The sequence below is a fragment of the Ambystoma mexicanum genome, chromosome 4p, assembly GCF_040938575.1.
Source record: "Ambystoma mexicanum isolate Mex_15411 chromosome 4p, UKY_AmexF1_1, whole genome shotgun sequence".
Classification (NCBI taxonomy): Eukaryota; Metazoa; Chordata; class Amphibia; order Caudata; family Ambystomatidae; genus Ambystoma; species Ambystoma mexicanum.
This window is the reverse complement of record NC_090927.1, coordinates 1,165,576,440-1,165,595,533: the sequence shown is the minus strand read 5'-3', so window position 1 is coordinate 1,165,595,533 and position 19,094 is coordinate 1,165,576,440. Positions and strand designations below refer to the sequence as shown.

The 19,094-nt window shown below is 45.7% G+C and overlaps 1 protein-coding gene across 1 annotated transcript in view; it reads right to left on the bottom strand.

Moving 5' to 3' along the window:
* Positions 1-17,760, bottom strand: part of MYCT1 (MYC target 1) — a 190,452-nt gene extending 172,692 nt beyond the window's left edge. The window contains exon 1 of the mRNA XM_069606798.1: positions 17,520-17,760. Coding sequence (XP_069462899.1) covers positions 17,520-17,727 — 208 coding nt within the window. The 5' untranslated portion in view covers positions 17,728-17,760. The remainder of the gene's footprint in view (positions 1-17,519) is intronic.
* Between the last annotated feature and the right edge of the window lie 1,334 nt (positions 17,761-19,094).

Genomic DNA, 19,094 nt, shown 5'->3' with positions numbered 1-19,094 from the left:
GCCTAGTGCCTACTTGATGGAACAGCCTTGCGGTTCAACGTGCGACAAAAGTGCTTCTTTGAACGAAAACCAACACCCTGTGTAGCATAAAGGAACAGCGCGTGACTCACGATAACATTTTACGGATTTGCGGATAGAGATAAAAGAAAATAAATGACTTTCGGAGTTCATATGGCAATTGCTGAATATTCTGTAAACATTTAATGTCAAATAAATGTACTTTACCAAATTTACCGTGTTGCTGTTTAATTTTAAAGTACAGTTTCATATTCCGAATTGTGGCGCGCTGTGTTGTGAGGTGATCTGTGTTGGTTCCCGGGTTCTGTGTGAAGTCGCGTAGAAGACGACTGGGCGCGTTTGCCTACGCAGCACAGTAACGTCACGGAGAGAGGCGGGGAATATGAATGTTTTGATAATGTCAGGCTCAGGGGCGGGGGATATTATTTAGTGCCGCAAAAGCAGGTCAGCCAGGGCGATGCGGCAAGTGATAGGATTATCACAAAATGGCAGCTCCCTGGTGCCTGTTTTCGCGTGCGTTTAATGGATGAAAACTCGGGTAAGGTCCATAGGAAATTTTTCTAAAATCGAGCGACTTAGGCTTAAAAACACATAGCCGACCCGTAGGGGCAATACAAAATTTTGACCGAACCATTCCTTTAAGTGGGATTGAGGAAAAACGAAGATGAAGGTATGGATGCACACCGTGAGTATGGGGGGTGGGGGGTGAATTGGGATTGCTATAGTTTGTAGTCTATACTAAGGTGAATATTGATACCTGAACATGCTGTGCTGGAATTTTCTGACTCAGGCATTTTTCTTTTTTGTCTATTTCTTTTTTCCCCTTGATTTACTGTTTCCATTGTCTAAATGTTTGTGAAAGGATGACTATAAGAATTTCAAATGTATGTGATTAGATGGAAATGCCTTGCATATCTTTCACTGGGCCCTAAGGAGCATGTACCATAGGAAGTAATACACCTACGTGGTGTGGAAACGGTATCCAGTGATTTTATCGCTGCAAAAAATACTGTGGTAACAAATACCGAAAATACAGATTATGTTTTTTAACATTGTGTGGCACTATATATGTGGGGGGTGGTTTAGGGTAGTCATTTATTGAATGGGGACTATGGGGGTCGGGTTGCAGGGGTCTCCCACTGCATATAAAATGCAAAACAAATGTCAGTAAAAAAATTGTATTTTCAGTATTTTTTGCTGCTGTATTTGCGAAACACATGTTGGCCACTGGTGTTTGTTGAGTTGCATACAGAAGTGTAAGCAAGCAACCCCTTCGTACCTATGGATGATGGTAACATACAGGGCAACATTCATATAACCCATGTTAATATTTGTTCTCGTGTATTTTTTTGTAACTTTTATCAATTTTTTGCAATATAACATTGAAATATACATTTTATATGCGCTGGTGTAATCAGAGTGCAGCGAGTGTATCAGCTGCCCAACTATCACTTGCAAAAAATGAATTACAGGGTCAGAGAGGACCCTGTCGTGCATTGCGCATCCCTGTGCGCCTGTGCTGAACAGGCATATGAAAATGTGCTGGAATTCTGCACATTTCAAAAAGCATCTCGTTTCTGAATGGATGCACGTTGGAATGTGCAGAAACACCGCCTTATTTGCACAAATGCCAAAAGCAGGTGGGAAGGGGCATCGGAAATGTGCAAAGAGAGCACTTTTAAAAATCGGCATCTTTGTCTTCAATGTTTCCCCCTTTAGAAATGCCTGGCCTTGACTCACTTGTAATTGAATTCAACTTTTGCAATGTTGACCTGATTGCTAATGTTTTTTTTTCTAGGATCATTTTTCCCTACTGCTAATATACCACCCAAATTCGCCTTTGCAACAGTGCACATTCCTGTACATCAATGTGGCACACAAGTGGTCAAGGTTAGCAAACATGTGCCGAATTAGAAGTTTCCTAAAATGCCTAGTTTGACTGCAATATGACATTGTTTGGAAAGTGGCAGCGGTTGTGTTGTTTTTTGACTCGTGTGACTTCCCTTAAATTGAAGGCCCTCGTGCCTGGAATTGTTGTTGGATGCCCACTGCAAAAATGCTCTAAGAGTTGCTGCCAGTATTCTCCCCTGCTCTTGTTCACTTGGTACTGCCGCTGCTGTCTGATGAGGACAGGACCTCTCCCTTTGGCCTCCATCAGCTGCAGGCAAGTCCATGATGAGGGTCTCCACTGAGAGCATGCCTTGCCAGGCCCCATCCAGGGTTGGACTGGGGCATAATATTGGCTCTGGCACCAATGGAAAAGTGTCCCACCGCTGCAAATGGCAATTCATTCCATTTGTCACAGTCTGTTTGAAGAGTACCCAGGGGGGAGCTTTGTTGCTAAAATGTGATGCAAATTGTTCAATTTATAGAATGTGTATTCAGTAACATTGGTCAAAACTACTAGCTGCATGGTGAAGTAACTCATCAAACTGGCCCACTTTAACCAAACAAGTGACCCACTTTGACTGAAAAAGCTGGCCCGCACTATCATTTTGTTGTTTGGGTTCGGCCATTGCCCTATAGGCTAGTCCAAGCCTGGCCCCATCACCCTGGAACCGATAATAACCTCGCATAGGAAACACACCAACATCAGCCCAGTTTACAATTAACTCCTTCCCAGCTTCACCAAAATTGCTGCTAGCTGGTGGGAACGGTGGTGCCAGCTGTGGTCATTGGCACTATGAAGCCTATGTAATACCTGGGCCTTGTGGTCAAAGAAGAAACTATTGCAGATGTTCTAGACATTATTGCAGGGGGTTCTTTCTGGTTTCTCAAGCCACCTGATATGAATCAGAACCCTTTGCTTACCCAAACGCTGGGTGTTGCAGAGGTCGCTCTACGAATTCCACCGGTGTTGTACTGTGACCCTCCGATGTGTGTTGCCCCTTTAAGGGGATGTGTCCCTCCCACGTCTATTGCTCTTTTAAGATGGGCCATTACTGTCATAGCTCAAGCTAATAAAAGGAGCCCCTGCAGGCATGTGCAGTAGACCGGCTGCAGACTCCAAGATGGAATGACCCGAGTCTGTGTCTCATTTCAGGCCTGCAGGCCCACACCATGTGAGCACAGGCCTGCAGGCCATGTCGCTATGGGGCCCTCCTGCCAGCAAGGTGGCTAGGGTCTGCATGCGCTGGGTAAGGCCCGCCCAGGACCCATCCAAGACCGGGTGCCTCCCGGCAACCCCCTGAGGCACTAGGCCTCTGTGGTGCTGGTGTCCCATAGCACCCACAGAGGGCCGCCTTGGTGTCCATGGCCATCCCCCTCGCCCCAACAACCGCTAGATTGTGAATTTACCAAGCGAATGGTTGCTTAATGTTCCTCTTCACATGGCAGCACCGTGCCTCGAAGCTTCCACCTCGTTTCTGGACACTGTTGTGCCAGCGTGCAGGACAATATTCTCCCTGACGCACTAGAAACATGTGTTCTAAATCATCTTGGACCAGATTCTTTACTGAAGTATCCTCTCGGGAGGATAGCCCAGGGGCAAGGCGCTCACCTTGGAAGCAAGACGAAGCGAAGCAATAGGTTCGATCCCTGGGTCCGCGCTCAGAAACCTCTGGGTATTAAGCGCGCTATAAATAACCAATTATATGTATATAGATATGTAAAATCATTCGTGACTGTGGTTTATTTGCATCTATTTTTGCGTGGAACCTAGTTTTAGGGGTAACATTGATAACCTTGTCATCTAGTCAGAAAAAATAATTCTATTGCTTTGCACTAACCAAGAAATGTACCTCTCTTGTCCCCATATTAAAAAACCTTGGAGTGTTTTTATTGTAGGCTCCCTTTCTCCGACACCAATAATGGCACGGGTTACGAAAAATGCCTTTGCCTTCCTTAGGGTTCTGAAATGTTCTGGTAACGTTGGCGCTAGTTTACTCCCATGTCAATGTTTCAAATAGTATTTACCTCGGGCTGCCAGACTGCGGCACAGCTTCTGCTGCTGCTGAGGCACAAAGATCACATGGCGCCCCCGGCCCCTGCGCTGCATTCAGGTCTCTAGCCATTGTACCTTCTGGCCCTGATTTATTTGCGTGCAAAACAGGGCTTTGCGTACCATTCTGCCTGCAAAGGTATCAGGTAATGTCCCCATACATTATGCCGCCAGGAAAATCCATTGGCAACATATATGGTGACATTATATATGGGGACGGGTTGCAGGGATGTCCCCTGCTCCCCTTGTAAAAAAAAAAGAAAAATGCGGGGGTGTCCCCCGCATGTTCAGTGTAATAATGTCTCTGCAACAAACTGCAACTTTTTTGTCAGTAGACATTTTTGCAGTGACCTTATTACATGGAACCCCCGCAAATCCCCATTTGTCAAACAAGGATTAAAGGTCAGAATGGCACACAAATCCCTGTTTTTGCACGCAAATAATTCCATGAATCAGGGCCATGTTCAACAAACTTACTCCATCGTTCATCAGCCCGAAAAGTTTATAGGTATGCGCCTCTTCAGGCTCTTTCCTTCCCAAATCCTGCTCTTAATCCCAGTAAAATTGGTGGAGTCTCTTGTCTCATGTGAGCTTCCCAACGGAAGACACTGACCTTTGCACTGCAAAGCATCCAGGACTACCTAGTCTTTCTCTGACGACTGAAAAGATTTTGATGGTTTGATAATTATGTTTTTGGATGGAACGATAAATGTTCAAAAATGAACCATTAATCTTAATAAAAAATAAACAAATATATATTTCTTTGTGTCCACCAGGCTTCCTGCACAGTAACAAGATCTCTCTATTCTGCAATGAAACGTTGATCAGCGGCTGCTCAGTGCAATCAGGCCTTGTTTTCATGTATGCACTTTACAAAAACATATAAAATAAAATATCAGAGCACTAATACAAATCTGAAACTCTACAGCCAATCAAAGCTAAACTGCCTTGACATGTACAAAATGATATGGTTATGAAATGTATGTCCTTATTCATGTGGATTATGGTCACCAGCTTCACTTAGCCACACTCAACTCTCGCTCTGCCATTAAACACTCTTCTGACATCGGTCACCTCCTTGAAGACCTTGACATCCTCGCCCTCACTGAGGCATGGATCAAGGCCAGCTCTGTCAAAGCTTTGGACACTCTTCTTCCTGAGGGCTACAAGATCATATCCAACCTCCAGACCATCCCGTTCTGGTGGTGGTGTGGCTCTGATCTTCCCCGAGTAGGTTCCTGCCTACATCATCCCCACTCAATCCTACTCTTCCTTTGAAAGCCTTGTTTGCAGGCTGCCTTCTCCCTTTCTTTCTCTGTTACTCCCGCTACATCTACCGACCATTGGTCCTTCCTACCTCTTCCTCTCTGAAGGGGCTGACCCCTCATCTCCCGAAATACCTCCAAGCCAGAATCCTTCGGTATTCTGGCTCCAACTCTCTGCAGGTCAAACGTTTCTCCAAGCAGGGAGTGGGAGGTAGATCCATTTTTCTCAGCTGGTGCCTCCCTCTAGAATAGCCACCCCCACTCAGACTGGAGCTGGATCTTCTTAAGTTCTGGTACCCTCTCAAGACTTTCCTTTTGTCATCTTCCTTCCCTCTCCCTTTCCCGTGCTAAACTCTCCACCTTCCAATGCGACTGGGGCCCGGTCCTTTCAGAGTCATACAGGGAGCAGACCACCCACCCACCAGTACCTCCGAGCATCCTCTGACAGCACTTGCCACCAGGGTCCATATACCGGACTGTCCCAACTTAATCCTCCCTGTCCACTGCACTCTTCCTTCCCTCCCCCGCTTTCCCCTGGCACTTGCTGCCTTGGCCTAACCAGCACTTGCACGCCGCCCCACCCGTGGAGGTACCCCACTCCTGCACACCTGACTCTACCCCCCCTCTGCACTTATCAAGTCGTATCAGGACCAGAGAAAGTTATGAAGGTAGCACCAGCCTTGTTGTGACTGCTAAATATTATTTAGATGCAAATACTTTTGTATTTTCTTGGGTGGCCCCAATTACCTGAAAACACTACAGTCCCTATAGAGTGCCGAATTCAACATTGACACTAAAAACTCCAGCTCTTAAGAGATCTAAAACTGGAAAAATGTTGAGTTGCAATATATCCAAGCACTGAGAACAATTTGTTCAATGGGCTTTTTAAAAGTGTAGATATTTATGATCCTTGCAGACAAAAATAGTTATATTTACATTGCAGTCCAACTATGCATACTAAGGGTAAGTCAAATGTAGTTGTGTTGATGTCCGCAATGTAATATTCAGAAGAAAAATAAAAATATACAAAAGGGCAAATGCTGAATTGCACCTAATGAAATGGTGATCTATTTAATTGTGAAGATAAAAAAAACTCCATGCCAATGTCACTTCAATAATCACATAGCAACATTGAATTCATTGTCTTTGTTAAGTCCCTTGGTAATTGTCCTTAGCTCAGACATTTTCTTTGCTTCTTGTTGCGAAAGGTGTCTTTCTTTATCTACTCCTCTATCACTTAAAGGATCTTTTAAAAGGGAAAGAAATTGGATTCTTTCTTCATCCTCTCCCCTGTATTCACCCATCCAATGGGATGAAATTTGGTTTGTTTGATATCCCTGTTTGATGGTTCAAATATGGTCATACAACCTTTGCTTTTGCTTGTGCATAGTGTCTCCTAGCTATAGCTTTTTACAAATACACACTGTAGCGTAGACCACACCTGTACTATTGCAGTTAATGACATGTTTCACCATACTTTCTTTACCCTGTATATTGTTTGGTATTATCAAGTGTGAATTTACACATATTACAGATTCCACATTTTTGAAAAAATGTGTCTGGGTTCATTTAGCAGGGATTGTCGGTCCAGGAAAAGTATACACCCCTCAATCATAAGGCCATGTACTATATTGGCCGAAGACCAACTACCTCATGTGTTTAGTATTAGAAATATACAGCCATAAGCTTGACTAAAGTGCAGCCATTTTAAGGTGACTGAAATCGCAGTTTGTTTTCTCTCTAACGTTTGCTTTTTGCCTTCTGTTAAACTGCTTTGCTGAAATATTATCCTGCTTTACTAGTGTATAACGCAAGGCCGCGAGAGACATGTTGAAACATAACGTAGCAAACCAGACAGAAATGCCCGGTCTCCTCCCTCGCATATCCTTGGAAGTAAGCAGCAAGGCATCCTAATCAGTCCACAGGTGCCAGTTAGTCTCGAAAACACAGTAGAAATGCTAGAAGCAAACATTAAATGACTTGAATTATGCTCTTCTTTGCGGCCCCCCTTTCCTGAGCCCTGTAGAGCCCTGGAGAGCAAGTTGACCCCCAGTACACAAATAGAAACTAGGAGATAGCAAGGCCTGGAATGTGTCTCTCCCCTGCACGCAGCTTGCTTGCAAGAACAGAAGCATTGTGTTCTTTTAAACAAAGACTTGTGTCTGTAGGCTCGCGAAAATTGCAAACTGTTGCTAAATGAATGTTCGAAGGTGTCATACTCATCACCATTGTCAATCATCGTGCCCAATTCAAAGGAAATGTATTAGGGGCGGTATTGGATGTGTCACTACTGATTACAAGATGCTGGATTTGTATATATGTAACTGTTGTATGATTCTCCCTCTCTTGCGTCCCGCAGGGTTTGGAAACACACGTCGCGGGGCGTGGGACCCAGTTGGCCAACTGAGACTATTTGCTTTGCAATAAACCCTAGATTTTGGGAATACAACCTCGTGTCTGGCGTATCAGTTCGTGTGTGGTGATTGTGCCTTGTTTCCATATGCAAGGGTCCCTCAGGGGCCCCTTCAGGATGATGTATGAATAGATGGCTAATGGCTAGGTAAATGGATAGCTTTCGTAAAGATAATTGCAGGGATCTCTCCTAGATTTTCCCAAAGTTCTGTATCCAATAACAATGTCTTCGAATGACTCTTTTGGGATTCGAGGAACAGTTGTACCCTGTGATGTATATTTGGTAATACGTTTATTTATAGTTCATTTGTAATGCACCTATATAAGTGTTTCGACACATCAAAAGTCACAACATAATCATTCAACAGATCTTTGACTTTTCTAGGATCCAGCTATACCATAGCCTCTTCCATGTCCTGAAATTTACATGCACGACTCAAAAATCTTGTCAATGAGATTGCATTAATCTTTTCAATTAGTTCTCATATTGGGATGTTTGTGTAACTGTGTGACGTTCATGTCAATTGGTAGCTGGTAGGGTATACTTTGCTTCAGTCACAAGGCTATGTTCTAGTTTCTATTTTATTGATCACTGTATAGACTCGCACATCTGGCAACTCCCTATGAAGTCAAACATAAATATGTTGTTTTTCAGGACGAGGTTATGGACATAATCTCCAGTTCAGTAGATTTAGACGCTGATCTTTGTGAATAGGCTTAGGCAGCTGCATGTATCGTTAGTTCATGTTTATTTACCGTGACAGGTGCACAGAAAATATGCAACCTACGTCTCCCGGGTTCACAAAAATGCATTTGTATGTCGCAAATGTGTTTTTGGAAATCTGGGCCACATAGTTGTGGATCCTGGATTAAGTGGTGTCACAGGTTTGGCTCACAGCACATCCCAATTCATAACGAAATGTGCTTTGACGCACATTTGTCGGCTGCCTCTTTCCTTGGTGCCAGTCACTACGCATGTTTAATTGCATTGATTATAACTGTGCTTAAAAGCAGTCGGTCTGCATCAAGAGCTATACATGTCAACACAATTATTTAAGCAATATGCCCTAAGCCGCTGGGGCATTACCGAGTCAGGTAATGCCCCAGGGCCCATAGTTAATGAAGGCCCGGGGCATTACCTGACTCAGTAATGCCCTGCCGCGAGGGGCATATTGCTATTAGTACCCCGGCCTGCAAGACCGTAGTACTAAAAGCATTCTTTTCTGTTCCGAAACGCTGCAGCGTTTCGGAACAGAAAAGAAAGAAAAACTTTTTTTTAAATGTCCAGGGGAAATGGCCAACGGGAAAGGGAAAATTTAGTCTCTTTTCCCTTTCCATTGCGGCCATCGGGAGTGGACGCACTGCAAACAGAAGTGATCCCAGCGTGTTCGCTCCTGAAAAGGAGAAATACGAAGGTAAGTGGGGTTGGGAGGGCGGGCAGGGGATTGTGTGCAGGGGAGTGGGGAGGAAAAAATAAATAAATAAAATTAAAAAAAACTTGCCTGAATCCCTGGCGGGGGATGATGGCAACCTCCAGTCGTGTGGAGGCTCGAAGCGGGGATGGCCACGCTTTGAGCCTACTCATTGGCTGAGGGGCTGCTACGCCCCTCCCCGCCGGGGACAAAGGAATGGATTCCCGGCCAGGTAATGCCCCGGCGAGGGCCAATCAGAATTTTTATTTCATTCTGATTGACCCTCGCCGGGTACTAATATTGATTAGGGATAGTTTGGTATTAGGACACACTTGGTTTTTGCTCAAATAATTAGAGTTAACTGTTCTGAGTCCCCAACAAATTGCCCTTGATCCTTTGAAGCTATTTCTGGAGGCTTACAAGTGACATAGCCCCCAAAACATTAGTTCCCAAAGCACACTGTTTGACGCTGAGAGGGGGCAATACATATATGCTTCATATCCAGCCGTTTGCTGATTTCCTTTTTTGAACTACACATGCTTCTGTGAGCAATGCAACATGTCACAAGGTATTATCATTGTTTAGTGAAAGTGGTGGGCTTTAAGATTTATTTAAGACTCTACCTTTCCAAGCAGCGGCGTGGCCCTTCACTCAATAATGATAGCACATAGCATATCACACTGATACATACAGGCCAATGGTTCAGCACTTATACTGTCATTTTAAAGTTCTATCAATATTTACATTTGCTCCACCTCAACATCTGAGACTTCTATTCTCTCGCAGTGGACCAAATCCATGGCTTTAAGTGGGCCGGGGCGACACCAGGCAGATCCCTGACAGTCTCCAAAAAGTGCTTCTGAGTTGGGGCTCTGTTGGGCTTCCCCAGCTAGTCATCGATGCACCATCTGTATAAGGCAGTCCTTTCACTTAACAGCTGTGTGGTGAAAGGGCATCCTGCGGCGGTCGAGACTTCTGATTACAAAAAAAGAGAAGAGGCAGGTATGACAGCAATGTGCCTGGCTCTCCTTGTGCTTCTCAATCAGATGCACCAACGCCCACAGGAATCCTTTTCATCTCACGGCTTTTAGGTGAAAAGGATGCCTGAGGGATTTGACGGATCTAGGGCTAGTTGGGTGAGCCTAGCAGAGCCCCGGCACAGAAGCACTTTTTGGAGAGGCGGGCACACCGCTATCATACTCTTTGGAGAACCCACTTTTTTTCTTAATCCCAGGCTCCGGCCCCCACAGGCAGCCCTTTATCAAGGCTGCTTGTGTGATTTCGAGCCTGTGTTTAAGAAATAAAGGAGAGGCGGGTGCGGCAAAAGGTAGGATACAAATGAGCCTGACTCACCTGCTTAGTTTTCAGTGGGAGCTAAGTAATTTCCAGCCCTCTCCGCTCACGCCCCTTCATACAGTCTCCCCCGTTATTCCTTGTCCCACTTAAAGCACTGAATGTTCGCTTGGGGCAGTTCTACGCCCCCTTGACCTCGTACCGGCCTCTGGCCCGCTCCCACGGCCGGTGCAAGCTTTCGTCCCCCTGTAATTCCCCCTTGCTGTTTTCCCCCGCTCATTCTGCCCACTGCTACTGCACGCTCTTCTGTGTTAATCCCCGGCAGCTCCTACTTTTACACGGCGCTATCCCACTGTTGCCTGCGTCTCTGGACTGTTGCGGCTCCCCCTTGTCGCTCGGCACCTGTTCCTATGCTATATCACTCGTTACTAACTCCCCACTCTCTGTAGCTCCCCTATTGCTCTGTAAAGCGCTCCATGGCTTCCAGGAGCTATGTCCGCAATCAATAGATACCCAAAATAAAATAAACAAAAACAGTGAAAAGAACATGAAACATATTGACAAGTGTGCTGTGCAGTTTTATCACAATCCTTTGTAGCAGTGACTTTCTCTACTGTGGTTGTATGTTAAACTTAAAAAACTGTAATAAAACTATGTGACAACAAGTTCATCTTTTGTTCAGGAAAACATCTGTAGACCAGTCTCCTTTTCCTCCAGGGAGGTATGGCCAGACATTTTGTTTAGCAACAGTATGCAAGGCACACCAGTTAGAAATGGTGTAAAAAAACATGTATAGTTTCTGCTCCCCTGGACGTTAATAAGGAAACGCTGTACCTGCACAAAATGCCTAGAAGTCCGCACCAAGACATAAAGCACTATCCGAAACAAGGGCCACCAGGCAATCTATGTGACTGCACAGAAAACATGGAAGCACTTCCAAGAGGCTCTTCCTTGCAACTGCAAGACTCAGATGCAACGCCCCCCATCTTTAAAAGCTCACTAAGGCAGCTGCCAATAGGATGAGCGCTTCACAAAAACTCTTAACGCAAAACACATGAATTGAAATACATTGGCCTTATTAAAGACTGGGCAGTATTTTATTCGGGATTCCTGAGGGTGGTAATTACCAGCAGCCTCTGCGGGAACCTAAAAAATGCACCCTATTACTGCAATGCTGCCATGAGGGTGGTAAAAAGAAAAGATGAATTTACTTAAATACCATTGATGTTGTTTCAGTAACTGCAGGTATGATACAATATTGCATTTATAACAGGCTTGTACACAAGTGTTTCTAGGCGCGACAAGACAAGGAGGGGGAACAGAGGGAGGACAAAACAACGATCTTACTAGGCCCTTTGTCATTCAGATCGCGCAAGTGCAGTGAAGTGGAAAGGGAGAAGTGCCAAGGTGGGAGGAGGGAGAAGTGCAGGTAGATCAAAAGTGCAGCCAGCGTGTGTCTCAGTGCAGGTAAAGAGGAAGGTCTGGTTAGTAGCTTCTATATTGGAGTCTGCAACAACGGACCAACCCATACAAATACACATTTAGGCCTAGGCCTTGTAGAAAGTGTGCAGGGGAAGCAGGTTTCCTATCTAGGAAATCTTTCTCTTTTGTTACATTTCCCAGCCTAGAAACCAAGGCTGAACACTTCTCCCCTGCACCTCAAGCACTTTTACCTGAATACTAAATGTAGCTACATACTCTGGAAACAAACGAAACTTATTTTATTGAATAGATGTGCTTGGTGCTTTTTTGCCAATTCAAAGAGTGCAGCCAGGGGGTGCCTCAGAAGTGCAGAGAGAAGGGACTGTAGGGTTGCAGATACAGACCCCGAGTGCTGGGGGAGCCCGGAGGCAGTGCAAGGTGCAACTGGACATGCAGGAGCCTGGGCCCAAGTTCAGAGGGTAGCCAGGTGACCGGCACGTGGAGGAGTCGGGACATCAGCAGGAGAGAGAAAGAGAGAAAACGGAAGGGGTTGGCAGACACTGTTAAGGTTACAGATTGACTTTGGTTGAGACCTGTTACTTTTCTTAGTAAACTATCTCCTTTTCACCTGCCCCTTTCCCTTAGGAAAAAAAAATCCATTGGAGGATCATTCTCTTGCTGTGTTCCAGTCTGGCTAACCCTGGTCGACCAGAGGCCCCATTATCTAAATTTGTCACTTCTAAAACATTTTTCTTTAATTTAGCACCAATTTTGCTGTTTAGATAATATGGAATGCAGCAAACCGGTTTAGCTCGGATTTGGGTTGTTTTACCGCGACAGAAAAACTTGCGCCCAAAAAGACTGTCGCGGTTTTGACCAAAAATACGATTTTTCCATCAACAAAAATGCATTCATTACCTCCCTCCCCCTTCCCCAACTTACCTTGCGGTGGCACATTTCACTGTGTGCCGCCAACTCGCTGTGTACCTGTGACGCCCGTTAAGTTTCACTTCCGTGGTCAGGAACCAGCGCTGCATGGTCCTTTCCTTTCCTTTTTTTTTTTACTTTATGGGAACGGCTGCGGGAGACACCCCCACAACCACCACTGACAGTATAGTGAACAAGGGTGCGGGACACCCTCGCAGCCTTTGCCACCGAATGGGAGATTTAGTCGAACTTTTCAGCCATTCGGAATTTTTGAACGGTCGAAATTTAGCCAAATCTCCCATTTGGGATTTTACATAGAGTCTTTTTGGAGGTTTCAGTTTAGCTCCAAGCAGTATTATCAAGATATAATTTCACTACAGCAAAATTGAAGCAGGCTGATTTACTACATTTGCTGCCTAACAGGAAACTAAATGTAGTTAGCACAGTTCGTTTTATGCTGTGCCGCACACACAGTACAAAAAGTCAGATTCATTTTTGCTCGAGCGCAAATGTTTTTAGATATGGATTGCGAGAAAACGGGTTTGCTCGATTTTGTATTATCAAAGCATTTGCTCAACGTTTTGCTCCGGTGCAAATCTTAGATAATCTGGCCCCATGCGTCCTTAAGGTTCTCGGAGAGGCCTATGAACATAAGGCTGGTGATGGACAGGAGGATTCGGGGACACTCTGTGTACCTTCGCTGGGGACTGAATCACAACGCGGGTGGTGTCTCTGGTCCCCCACGCTCAGCCCCGTCCCATAAGCCAGCCTCCTATATGGGACTTCCTCCCAGGGGCCAATGCATAAATACATAGAGCAGGGACATTAGCTAGGGAAACCCCTGAATATTATAGGGATTTAGGCCTTGGAGTAGGAATAAAAGAGGTGGCACAGGAATTTGGGCTGTCATATAAGGAGGGGTTTCGATGGGGCTGAGGAAGCACTTTTAGTGGTTAGCAAGTGGATCGTACGTACCACTGATTTCAAACAGTCTGACTGATTGTCTTACTTTGATGCCGGGAGAGCATTCCAGCATAGGAAGGCAACAATGGAAGGAGCAGAAGGAGGAGCAACAGGAGGAGGAGGAGGAGCGTGACATGGGTGGAGACCTGCAGTCTGCTGAGTTCAGGAAGGAGGGTAGGGAGCGGAGGGCAGGTGTGGGAGGAACTTTTTGATATGTAGAAGATTGAACCTGACTATGGTGGAGGTGGCCTCGATAAAATGATTGAGATTAAGATCACCGTCAAAGACAGGGCTCAAGTCGAGGGTACATGCGGGGGGATGGAGTCCACCCACTTTTTTTCACAGGGTAGACTTAGTCCCCATATAAAATGAGAAACATAGAATGTCCTCTTTGAATTTATGAAGTGAAAGTCCGCCTCGGGGATCGAAACACAGTTTTCAGGTTTGCAGGACGGACATTTGACCACTGCACTATATAACCTGATGAAAAATAACAACCAACTAAAGGTGAAATGTCGCATTTCGGTACTGCAAATCCCAGGGAAAACATTTGTATTGGTTCTTGGAGTATAAAACATGCACACCTTTTAACGTTTTCAAAAACACTATTAGAAGAAAATATCCTGTTTTGGTTTTTGTGTGTGTGTTGATTTTATGAAAGGCAAATGTCATTCGTCTCGTGCAATTTGGGTGGTTAAGCAAAGCCAGTTTAATGAAATGTGCATATTTCAACTTGATATGCTCATTTCTGGTGACGTCACATACCAATGTGTTTGTTGATGAGTCCCCCACTTACATTTTTAGGACTTGAGCCCTGGTCAAAGATGACCCCGAGGTTGCGAGCCATGGATGAAGGAGTGAGGATTTCAGGAGGCAAGGGGAGAGAGAATGGGTGTTTGGGATTGGCACTGAGACCGGAAAGAGGACTTGGGTCCTGGGGAGCTTAGCATCAAGATCTTTGAGTCATCTGCGGTCATATTGCTACTGGCAAAACTATTTCCTGCCCAAAAAATCTGACCCATGTATAGATCACTTTGTGATGATGGTGACAAGTGCACATTCAAGATGGCCACTTTTTCATCCCCTTTAACCCCTTAAGTGCTGAGGAAAAGTATGCTCGTCCTATTTGCATGGACTTCCACAATAGCCCAGCGGTTAATCGATATCCCTGTACACATTCATTTTTCTCCTGTATTGTGCTTCCTTTCGTTACAGAGGCTTAAAGAACAAAGCAGCGCTTTACAAATTCCTCTCCGCCTCATGGGTGGGGTTATAAATTGGTGGTATTTCCAGGCAGTTGTCCACCTTGTAATCTGGCAATATTTACTGCCAGAGGTGTTCCCTTGAAATGCCTCTTGCGGTAAATATCCCTGACTGTGTGGCGGCGGGCAGTAAGACATACATGTAATGAGGGCCATAGTAGGGGGAGAAATAAAATGGGACATAAGGTCCTATCTTTCTTACCACGGAAGGGGACTGGCCACAGAGAAGAAATGGCAATGGCATTAATTGGTGAGTAAAGGCACACTTGAGCTGTGATGTTATATGAGAACTATTGTATTTTAAATAAAGTGTGCGTTGTAATTGTGCTGATGTTCTGCAACTACAGAGGTTGATTAACTTAACAGCCACCCAGCTTGACATACCGAGCCCAGATACGCCAGAGCCTGGTAACAGGGGACGTCACGCATGATCTTGCGTGCATACATTTATTTTTGCTCGATAAAATCTCCTAACGAACATGCACTCTGCAGTTAAAACCTCATCTCCCAAATGGCCAAGAAATCAGCGCCTTTCTCGCTTTGCCTTCTTAACCATAAGCATGTGTTCAAAGTATATACCCACAAGCAGATTTCAATTTCTTTTTTTTTTAATTAGATTTTTACAAAAAGTCACAAGAAAATCTTTAAATCTTAAATCTTGAGGTCCAGAAAATGTATCTAGAAGATGAAACTCAGATGTTAAGACACATTGGGCCTCATTACGAATTTGGAGGTAGCCATGCCCTCCAAAATCGGGTCCGGGTTCCCTGAATGGGGAAATACCGGGCCATTCCGAGTATGGAGGGCCCGGTATTTCCTCCTTCAGGGAACCCGGGCCCGGTCCTTCCCCATTCCCATTCGAGCCCTCATAGGGCTCAATGGGAATGGGGAGGGAGCTAACAACGGGTTCATTACGAACGGGCCCGTTGTTAGCTCCCTGGTCCCCTCGCGGGACCCGCTATGGACGTCTGGGAAAAACAGACGTCCATAGCGGGTCCCGCGAGGGGACCTTGTAATTGTGCGGAATGGGTTTAACAGCGCCGGCACCATTACCGGCGCCGTTAAACCCATTCCGCACAACTTATAATGAGGCCCATTGTCTATAGCAGTCAATCTTCCGCTGATTCTTTTGACGTGGGAAAAGAGTTTTGTATATACTGTAAAATGTTATATGATTTCAATTTCAATCCCATTTTTTAAGGCTTGGCCAAAAAGAAACATGAGCCAGGGAAGACGATCTGATTGCAGGATCTAGCGATCCCTTCCAAAAACCTTTCTCCACTGTGACCAGTGCATCTGCAGTAAGTAGAGAGGCAGCCGACTAGTCAGCCAGACAGCTAACTAGCCAGCCTGACCTCAGTCTTGACAGACAGCTGACTAGGCAGCCAGACAGCTGACTAGCCAGCCTGACCTCAGTCCAAGACAGCAAACTAGCCAGCCTGACCTCAGTCTTGACAGACAGCTGACTAGGCAGCCAGACAGCTGACTAGCCAGCCTGACCTCAGTCCAAGACAGCAAACTAGCCAGCCTGACCTCAGTCTTGACAGACAGCTGACTAGGCAGCCAGACAGCTGACTAGCCAGCCTGACCTCAGTCCAAGACAGATAGCTGACTAGCTGACTACCCAGCCTGACCTCAGTCTCGACAGACAGCAAACTAGCCAGACAGAGAGCGAACTAGCCAGCCAGACAGCTGACTAGCCAGCCAGACAGCTGACTAGCCAGCCTGACCTCAGTCCAAGACACATAGCTGACTAGCCAGACAGACATCAGTCCAGAACGATTGTGAGTTAGATTTTCTGATGTTTAAATTGGCGCACATTCCGATTTCCACTTCAAATATGCTGTCCAAAATCACAACGAAGACTAAACAATAAGCCAACGAACACTATGGAGGTACAAAGGAAACAGTAATGTCCCACTTTGATATAGTGCTTCATGCCAGATCCCGCCCGCTTCCAACTGCCTTAATAGCAAATCTTAACCACATCCAACGAAGTAGTGCTCAATTTAGCCACATCGGATAGATGAAGGAGTTGGCTCTTTTTGAAGTTGCGAATACAAGTCCGCACGGATATTGGAGGGAAGTGCTTAATTTCGGGTGTTGCTTAACTCTGGGAAAGACCCTCTTACAAAACCCGTGCTTGGTGTAAGAATGGTAGTTCAAGGCCAATGGTGGTGGCCTGCTGGTCACATCAGTTGACTTTCCCATCACCCACTCTACGTGATATATGTGACGCACATAGGAACAGGGCCCGATTCACAGAATCGTTTTATAATGTCACAATCCCTTAGGAAAACGCTCTGTGAATCAGACCCAGAAAGTGTAATCTACATTTAAAAAAGCAATTCTGGCAGGCAAAAAAAAATAAAAAATCTCTGGTTAACACAGCCGTGGATTACAGCACAGACAATTGTGTGTTCTACCCGAGACGAACATGTCTTATTTTAATGTTTATTCGCACGAGGAGACGAGGTAGAAGCCCCCTCACAGGTAATGACGCGATTACGGGAGTTTACTGGCATAGCCCAGAAACTCCCATCAGCAGCGGCAGCTTTCCAGTTTTGTGAGACGGAATTGTTTTCAAGCCAAAAGGTGGACTTACCCCAAAAGTTCCCGGTCAGCGGGTCGGAATACCTGCTCGAGGTGGTAAAATTGAAAGTCGTAATATTAGCCATAACATCCAAAATTGGGACGGCAGCTGTGGCGAACACTGCGGGCAGGGCGGTGTGGCCGTCTGTGGGTCTCCAGTCGACGACGCGTGCCTTCATTGTCGCCAAATAGTGCTTTTTTTCTTGTCCGAGAGGAAACATTAGTTTCACGCTTCCTGCTTTTATACTCAAATTAGAAACAGTGTTCTTATCTCGGAGGTCCACACGTCCCGCATAAGGGAAAAATGCCCCCCCCCCCCCCCCGCGTCATTTCCTCAGCTGTTGCGAATTGGCAGTAAACATTGTGGACGGGCTCAGGTACCAACTGCCATGCGGCATGCACCGATGTGTAATGGCTCCGAATCCCACTAGCGTGTACTGAGATTACAGGGCTCCAGAACCCCCTGCCATGTATTGATGTGTGAGAACTCTAGGACCTTCTGATGTGGAAGGATCTGGAACATACTTCAATGAACTGCAATGGCATGGCTCCAGATTCGACCGCCACGTTATGGAAGGGCTCCATGACCTACTGTCGTGTACTGTTGTGGAAGGGGTTTACTGTTGTGTAGTGGTGTGGTCAGTGTACGAAAAGAAGTAGTGGAACTATGTTCCCTGCGGCGCTGCCCCTGCTCCCCACAAACCCCCATCGGCATGCCCGTGCCACACGCAATCCAAACTCAAAGAAACGTGCTTGCTGTTTAGGAAAAACAAAAATAAAAGTATAGGAATGGTAAAACGTAATTAAAAAAAAAAGTATAGGAGCACCGCTCTAAACCGCTTCCGCCCACTTCGACCTCTGGGTGTGGTACTTCTCCAGAACCCAATGCCTTGTAATAATGATATGTAAGAGCTCTGATCTCACTGCCACACACTTATGCCGACGGCTCCAAAACCTTATTTTATGTACTGATGTTGAAAGGCTCCTGAACAGTATACCATGTACAGATATACAAGGGCTTCTAAAACTACGGCTATGTAGAGTATGTAACCTTTGCCTTCCCAGATGTTTTGGACCACATCTCCCATCAGACCAAGCAGCTTAATGGATGGAGAGTGATCATGGGAGTCATAGTCCAAAACATCTGGAGAGCCACAGCCTGTAGGTGTTTGCGTATTATGTAAATGGGCTCCAGGACCTACTGGCACGTTGCAGAAGGACTCCATGATGAACTCCCATGTACTTATGTGGACGGGCTCCAGAATGTATTGCTGTGTACTGGCGTCCACTTCTCCAGCATCCACTGCCTTGAAACGATATGGAAGGGCTCCTAAACTTACTGATGTAATGTTGTGGAAAAACTCCAGAACGTGATCTGGAAGGGCTAGCGGACCTTCGGCCATTTACATATGCAGACAGGCTCCAGAAGCTATTGCTGAGTACTGGCGTGCACTTCTCCAGAATCCACTGCCTTGTGATGATATGGAAAGGCTCCTAATCGTACAGATGTAATGATGTGGAAAAACTCCAGAACGTTGCACCATGCACTGCTGATCTGGAAGGACTCCCGGACCTTCGTCCATGCACA